General features: G+C 45.6%; 1 protein-coding gene across 2 annotated transcripts in view; it reads left to right on the top strand.

Annotated features, from left to right (window-relative positions):
* The first annotated feature begins 325 nt into the window (after positions 1-325).
* Positions 326-8539, top strand: part of LOC120021218 (splicing factor, suppressor of white-apricot homolog) — a 140380-nt gene continuing 132166 nt past the window's right edge. For both annotated transcript variants that reach the window (XM_038964882.1, XM_038964881.1), the window contains exons 1-2: positions 326-705; positions 2317-2480. In XM_038964882.1, the coding sequence (XP_038820810.1) occupies positions 506-705; positions 2317-2480 (364 nt within the window). In that variant the 5' untranslated portion in view covers positions 326-505. The remainder of the gene's footprint in view (positions 706-2316; positions 2481-8539) is intronic.

Raw genomic sequence — 8539 nt, 5'->3', positions numbered from 1 at the left:
TGGCTCTAAAATAACTTCACAAGATTAACAGAGGAGAAAACTCAGGCTGGACGAGGGGTTTTGAAGTATACATGTCTCTGTCGAAAGTTATTTCACAATCACATGGTAGAGCATTCAACATACAAAAAGAGAGCGTAGTAGCTAATAAAATGACAGATTATGTGTTATTTATTATCAACATCAATAAATAATTAATTCCGTTTTTTCTCATCAGAATATCGGGGAATGAGAGGTTTCATTTACGTGTGGTGTTTTCCATCTTGAAGTTGAATTGACGAATCTGCACATGTGAACTATAAATCATATTTACTAACTTTTCCAACATGGCTGCACATGTCAGATATGTTTTTTGTGAGTATGTTTATTGTGGCATTTCGCACCTCTTTTTTTAAACAAGAAAGAAAGACTTTGTAGTACGACAATAATTAAACGATAGTGATATAACCTATCTAACGTTAGTTAGCGCACTAGCTTTCTTTTACGTGTTTTCACGTGCTAATTTGGAATGTATCGGCGCGGCGGGGGCAAGAGGGACCACAACAACAAGACGGTGAAGAAGAATGAGAGCGACAGCAAAAAATATGCCGAGCTTTTGGTGTTCGGCTATGCCTGCAAGCTGTTCCGCGACGACGAGAGGGCTCACTTCCACGAGCAGGGCAAACAGCTCATACCATGGATGGGGGACAAGAACATCCTGATTGATAGGTCGGTTGAACAAACCTAGACGGAATTGTTATCCTAACCAACTTTCCTAATCAGATCTGTCTTTCGAAGGGACCGATCGGATTATTGTTTTGCTGAAGGCGTAGTTTTCCAAATATAACTGTCACATGAAAGTACAAGTGTGTGCGAACCATTTTATCTAGCTTCCTTAAAAATGTCAGTTTTGGCCTCATGAAACCGAAGATGCATTAGCTATTAACAAAAGGTAGCAGAGGCTTCCTCCACTATTTGGGTCATATTTCAACAGTGAACAAGCTCTACATGAGACTGAAAGTTGTCTAAAATTGCCCCTTATAAACTTGCCTCTAATTTACGGATACATCAATGTACTTGTTTACAGGGCTTTGGACTATAGATCGTCTACAAGTTATATTGTATTCAACTTTGTATTACTTAACTGCCCATTGCCCTTTTTAAGGGAGGCTTATGCGTCTTGGTGTATTTGTATTTGCTCTGGTAGCTTCAACATGAGAATATTCAGTTAAGTATTGTATTCATTTCAGTTTCTTCCAACACAATTTGGATGTAAAAAACCTAAGATCTCTAAATGCCTTTCACTAAACTGAATTCAAATGAGATCTTCAAACCTTACCAACAAGTCACCAAGAAATTGAATTTGTTGATAATACCATGGCAAATTCAACCCAAACTACTACTGTATGTCAAATATGTGAATTAAGGTGGTTCACAGTAATTAATGTAAAAATGTAGGCGCTTATACTGTTGACTAATGCCTGCCAAGTATCCCAGCTCAGTTGTTTCCCTTTTGCTTTCAGTTGTTCATTTCTAATAACATTTTCTTGCAGGCTGTAGAGCATGTTGGCAATGATGACCTGTAAAAGTAGTTGTTTATTTGGAAATAAACCCACTTGAACCATGAAGGGGGGGACATTATGTTGGCCCTTCATGGTCTCGTTGAGCCACCTTAATCTTCTTGGGCCTGTCTCTTGTTTCCAATGTATGTGTGTGTCTCTCTATCACATAACCAGCCCTTATTTCCCCAGCTAGTAGCCTAAGGCTAAGGGGTCCTGCCTGACCCCCCAATGCCAACCCCAGTGCCCACTTCTCTCTTTCGAAGAAGGAACTCTGGAGAGGTGGAAGAGGGGAGCGAACGCAGGAAAATATCGTCCGTTTGGGTTCTTACGGATAGGTATTTATGTGCTCGGGTTTGTGTGGATGTACCTTTTTTACAGATATAGGAGAAGTGGTGAGTGTTATAGGGGGGAAACTTGAACCTTGTAAGGTAAGAGGCGAGTTGTTTTCTTTTGGTTTGTTTCTGTGTTCATGCAGGGCTGTTGCTCCGTAGCAATTTGTTGAGAGAGGAATGAGATTCACTGAGTAAGTTTGCCAGAAAACTGCACTAGAGAGCCTTTGTCGGGAGTTGTTCAGGTTATTGTGTCTGTATTGTGACGAGATTGCTCTGTTCCAGTACCATACACTCCCTCATGAAAGACTTGTGACTGAGGTAGTACGTTTTTGTTTTTAAAAACTCTTTGTTTTAGGGTCCTACCTGTGTTGGTAAGTAGGTCCATGTGTTGTCTTTTCTCTCAATTGGCTTGCCCCATGTCTCTAACCCCTCTCTTCACCCTACAGGTATGATGGGCGTGGTCACTTACATGACCTCTCCGAGTACGACGCGGGCTCGTGGAACAGAGACTACCAGCTGTCCGAGGAGGAGGCCAGGATCGAGGCCCTGTGTGATGAGGAGCGGTACCTGGCCATGCACACAGACCTGCTGGAGGAAGAAGCCAGACAAGGTAGGCCTATCAGATTCCCAGCTGGGGGCGTCATACTCTATGGTGTCTGAACTGCTGTGCAATGCCTCGGCTCATCTGGATAAGCTGTGGAAGACAGTGGCGAATTCATTATTTCACGAAGTGCTCATGCGTTTCAATCGCACATTTGTGGAGACATTCAGCCTCTGCATTTGCCATCTGTTTCAGATGACTGGAAGTTTTAACTGAAAGGAAAACAAAAACACTATGCAACAATTAGGTTCTACATAAGGTGCCAAAGTGAATAATGGAATGAATCCCCTTATGTTCACCGGGCAGAATGAGCTTTCAAAAGGCTGTAGTTTCAGTGATGTATTCTGCAACACCTCCATCATCAACACAATGTTTTCAGGCACTGGAAGGTTGTTTTGATTACAGTATGCTAATGTGCCCTTCTCTCTGTACTGGCAACAGAAAGGCCATGTTATCCTAGGTAATAACCTCGGTTCAATTTCCACATTCTGATCTGATTCCTATTTGGATGGCAAAGAAAAGTATGGTAGTAAAGCTATGTCAAAGATGGTGAGAGGGTAGATTCTAAGTAGCCGAAAGTACGGGGGTCATTTCAGTGCATGCAGACCCTCTAGTAAGTAGGTCTGCGAGGTCCATGATAGGGCTGGGCGATATGGGCAAAATATCATATGGTATTTTTCTAATTTTTTATGGTATTTTATGTTTTTGATTAATAAAAGTTCTAAATTTGCTTTGAGTAGTGCGTGACCCTAGGGTGGAAACATATATTCTAAATTATTTCAATGGGTCTTTCTCCATTCGTATTGTTTTATACTGTTCAATTCAACTTCAACCTAAAATAATTTCCTGCATATTCATACATTTCTGCTTTTCCTGCACTCATTTGAGATAATTTCCACACTGCCACGATATGGGCAAAATACCAGGCCTTATTTTTAACCAAATCTTGCAATTTAGATCAAAACACTTAGCTGAACTTTTGCAATCATGGAAATAGAATATTTATTATTTTACATTTACATTTAAGTCATTTAGTAGACGCTCTTATCGACTTACAAATTGGTGCATTCACCTTATGACATCCAGTGGAACAGCCACTTTACAATAGTGCATCTAAATCTTTTAAGGGGGGGGGGGGGGGTCAGAAGGATTGCTTTATCCTATCCTAGGTATTCCTTAAAGAGGTGGGGTTTCAGGTGTCTCCGGAAGGTGGTGATTGACTCCGCTGTCCTGGCGTCGTGAGGGAGTTTGTTCCACCATTGGGGTGCCAGAGCAGCGAACAGTTTTGACTGGGCTGAGCGGGAACTGTACTTCCTCAGTGGTAGGGAGGCGAGCAGGCCAGAGGTGGATGAACGCAGTGCCCTTGTTTGGGTGTAGGGCCTGATCAGAGCCTGAAGGTACTGAGGTGCCGTTCCCCTCACAGCTCCGTAGGCAAGCACCATGGTCTTGTAGCGGATGCGAGCTTCAACTGGAAGCCAGTGGAGCGAGCGGAGGAGCGGGGTGACGTGAGAGAACTTGGGAAGGTTGAACACCAGACGGGCTGCGGCGTTCTGGATGAGTTGTAGGGGTTTAATGGCACAGGCAGGGAGCCCAGCCAACAGCGAGTTGCAGTAATCCAGACGGGAGATGACAAGTGCCTGGATTAGGACCTGCGCCGCTTCCTGTGTGAGGCAGGGTCGTACTCTGCGGATGTTGTAGAGCATGAACCTACAGGAACGGGCCACCGCCTTGATGTTAGTTGAGAACGACAGGGTGTTGTCCAGGATCACGCCAAGGTTCTTAGCGCTCTGGGAGGAGGACACAATGGAGTTGTCAACCGTGATGGCGAGATCATGGAACGGGCAGTCCTTCCCCGGGAGGAAGAGCAGCTCCGTCTTGCCGAGGTTCAGCTTGAGGTGGTGATCCGTCATCCACACTGATATGTCTGCCAGACATGCAGAGATGCGATTCGCCACCTGGTCATCAGAAGGGGGAAAGGAGAAGATTAATTGTGTGTCGTCTGCATAGCAATGATAGGAGAGACCATGTGAGGTTATGACAGAGCCAAGTGACTTGGTGTATAGCGAGAATAGGAGAGGGCCTAGAACAGAGCCCTGGGGGACACCAGTGGTGAGAGCGCGTGGTGAGGAGACAGATTCTCGCCACGCCACCTGGTAGGAGCGACCTGTCAGGTAGGACGCAATCCAAGCGTGGGCCGCGCCGGAGATGCCCAACTCGGAGAGGGTGGAGAGGAGGATCTGATGGTTCACAGTATCGAAGGCAGCCGATAGGTCTAGAAGGATGAGAGCAGAGGAGAGAGAGTTAGCTTTAGCAGTGCGGAGCGCCTCCGTGATACAGAGAAGAGCAGTCTCAGTTGAATGACTAGTCTTGAAACCTGACTGATTTGGATCAAGAAGGTCATTCTGAGAGAGATAGCAGGAGAGCTGGCCAAGGACGGCACGTTCAAGAGTTTTGGAGAGAAAAGAAAGAAGGGATACTGGTCTGTAGTTGTTGACATCGGAGGGATCGAGTGTAGGTTTTTTCAGAAGGGGTGCAACTCTCGCTCTCTTGAAGACGGAAGGGACGTAGCCAGCGGTCAAGGATGAGTTGATGAGCGAGGTGAGGTAAGGGAGAAGGTCTCCGGAAATGGTCTGGAGAAGAGAGGAGGGGATAGGGTCAAGCGGGCAGGTTGTTGGGCGGCCGGCCGTCACAAGACGCGAGATTTCATCTGGAGAGAGAGGGGAGAAAGAGGTCAGAGCACAGGGTAGGGCAGTGTGAGCAGAACCAGCGGTGTCGTTTGACTTAGCAAACGAGGATCGGATGTCGTCGACCTTCTTTTCAAAATGGTTGACGAAGTCATCTGCAGAGAGGGAGGAGGGGGGGGGGAGGGGGAGGAGGATTCAGGAGGGAGGAGAAGGTGGCAAAGAGCTTCCTAGGGTTAGAGGCAGATGCTTGGAATTTAGAGTGGTAGAAAGTGGCTTTAGCAGCAAAGACAGAAGAGGAAAATGTAGAGAGGAGGGAGTGAAAGGATGCCAGGTCCGCAGGGAGGCGAGTTTTCCTCCATTTCCGCTCGGCTGCCCGGAGCCCTGTTCTGTGAGCTCGCAATGAGTCGTCGAGCCACGGAGCGGGAGGGGAGGACCGAGCCGGCCTGGAGGATAGGGGACATAGAGAGTCAAAGGATGCAGAAAGGGAGGAGAGGAGGGTTGAGGAGGCAGAATCAGGAGATAGGTTGGAGAAGGTTTGAGCAGAGGGAAGAGATGATAGGATGGAAGAGGAGAGAGTAGCGGGGGAGAGAGAGCGAAGGTTGGGACGGCGCGATACCATCCGAGTAGGGGCAGTGTGGGAAGTGTTGGATGAGAGCGAGAGGGAAAAGGATACAAGGTAGTGGTCGGAGACTTGGAGGGGAGTTGCAATGAGGTTAGTGGAAGAACAGCATCTAGTAAAGATGAGGTCAAGCGTATTGCCTGCCTTGTGAGTAGGGGGGGAAGGTGAGAGGGTGAGGTCAAAAGAGGAGAGGAGTGGAAAGAAGGAGGCAGAGAGGAATGAGTCAAAGGTAGACGTGGGGAGGTTAAAGTCACCCAGAACTGTGAGGTGAGCCGTCCTCAGGAAAGGAGCTTATCAAGGCATCAAGCTCATTGATGAACTCTCCGAGGGAACCTGGAGGGCGATAAATGATAAGGATGTTAAGCTTGAAAGGGCTGGTAACTGTGACAGCATGGAATTCAAAGGAGGCGATAGACAGATGGGTAAGGGGAGAAAGAGAGAATGACCACTTGGGAGAGATGAGGATCCCGGTGCCACCACCCCGCTGACCAGAAGCTCTCGGGGTGTGCGAGAACACGTGGGCAGACGAAGAGAGAGCAGTAGGAGTAGCAGTGTTATCTGTGGTGATCCATGTTTCCGTCAGTGCCAAGAAGTCGAGGGACTGGAGGGAAGCATAGGCTGAGATGAACTCTGCCTTGTTGGCCGCAGATCGGCAGTTCCAGAGGCTACCGGAGACCTGGAACTCCACGTGGGTCGTGCGGGCTGGGACCACCAGGTTAGGGTGGCCGCGGCCACGCGGTGTGAAGCGTTTGTATGGTCTGTGCAGAGAGGAGAGAACAGGGATAGACAGACACATAGTTGACAGGCTACAGAAGAGGCTACGCTAATGCAAAGGAGATTGGAATGACAAGTGGACTACACGTCTCGAATGTTCAGAAAGTTAAGCTTACGTTGCAAAAATCTTATTGACTAAAATGATTAAAATGATACAGTACTGCTGAAGTAGGCTGGCTAGCAGTGGCTGCGTTGTTGACTTTGTTTGAAAGTGTAGCTGGCTAGGTAACCTCGATAGCTGGCTAGGTAACCTCGGTAACTGGCCAGATAATTAGTCTAACTACACAATTGTCCTAGATACAAGGACAGCAAAGACAACTATGTAGCTAGCTAACACTAGCCAGCTAACACTACACTAATCAAATCGTTCCGTTGTAATGTAATAGTTTCTACAGTGCTGCTATTCGGTAGAAGTTGGCTAGCTAGCAGTGTTAGCAGTGTTAGCAGTGTTGACTAGCAGTATTGACTAGGTAGGGGAACGGCAGCGCGGCGGACGAAAATAGCTGGCTAGCTAACCGAAAATTACTCTAGATTCCACAGTTATCTTAGATACAAGGACGGCAAAGACAACTGTGTAGCTAGCTAACACTACACTAATCAAGTCGTTCCGTTGTTCCGTTGAATGTAATAGATTCTACAGTGCTGCTATTCGGTGGCTAGCTGGCTAGCAGTGTTGATTACGTTACGTTACGTTAAAAGGACGAAAATAGCTGGCTAGCTAACCTAGAAAATCGCTCTAAACTACACAATTATCTTTGATACAAAGACGGCTATGTAGCTAGCTAAGATCAAACAAATCAAACCGTTGTACTGTAATGAAATGAAGTGAAATGTGATACTACCTGTGGAGCGAAGCGGAATGCGACCGGGTTGTTGAATGCGGATTTGGATTTGGATTTGTTACAATATCAATTGGTATAGCATCGGTATTATCTTCCTCCTCTCACTTAAAATGGAGGAAAATCATCATCATCCTTCACCACTTTTACACACAGAGCATGTTTTCACTATATGGTAGTTCCTTTCAGTCATGACATTATAATTCTATAGTTAGAATATAAATAATAGTGGGCACTCTGAATACAGTGTTGTTTGACATGACAACGAATGAAAATGCCATGGACGAGTTATTGTGATGTTCCGTGTTTCCTAGGGGACCCTATAATCTTTGGCTACATTAAATCTTTGTTCATATAGCCAACATATTCATGCTTTGCCTATTCCTCTTTGGTTTAGAAGACACTGTTGCACAAACAACATGCTGATTTTAAGCCTCCATCAGTACTGGTATCAGGCTGTATCAGCTAGCTACATTTGCTCTGACTTAGTAGCTAGCCAGCTAACTAGCGATTAGCAATAGTGGCTAACACGATTTAGCTTCACTTGCTAAGAAAATACAAACCAGCTGTTTGCAGATGTAAGAAACACAAACTAATATTGTAATTATAGAACGCTTGTGGATTTATATTAAGATCAAATTGGAAAAAACATTGTTTTCAGCAACATTGTTGCATGTGCAGGGGCGGCAGGTAGCCTAGTGGTGGTTACAGCGTTGGGCCAGTAACCGAAAGGTAAAAATCTGTCGTTCTGCCCCTGAACAAGGCAGTTAAGAATTTGTTATTAACTGACTTGCCTAGTTAAGTGAAGGTTAAATAAAAAATGTGCTGCATTGACCATGTCTTGTGGCCAAGCAACAACAAATGCGCTCCTTGAGTAACGGGGTGGGACTGGGTCTGTGTGGAGAGCAGAGAGGGATGTCTCAAGTAGTGGAGTAAACTATAAAAATGGACTTTACACACGCCGACAAACCAAACATTCAAATACCATTATAGAAGGTACAGTCGTGGCCAAAAGTTTTGAGAATGACACAAATATTAATTTTCATCATCTGCTGCCTCAGTGTCTTCAGATATTTTTTGTCAGATGTTACTATGGAATACTGAAGTATAATTACAAGCATTTCATAAGTGTCAAAGGCTTTTATTGACAAT

Source organism: Salvelinus namaycush, chromosome 26, assembly GCF_016432855.1.
Source record: "Salvelinus namaycush isolate Seneca chromosome 26, SaNama_1.0, whole genome shotgun sequence".
Classification (NCBI taxonomy): domain Eukaryota; kingdom Metazoa; phylum Chordata; class Actinopteri; order Salmoniformes; family Salmonidae; genus Salvelinus; species Salvelinus namaycush.
The sequence above is the reverse complement of the archived record's forward strand: the minus strand, read 5'-3'. Positions and strand labels throughout refer to the sequence as shown.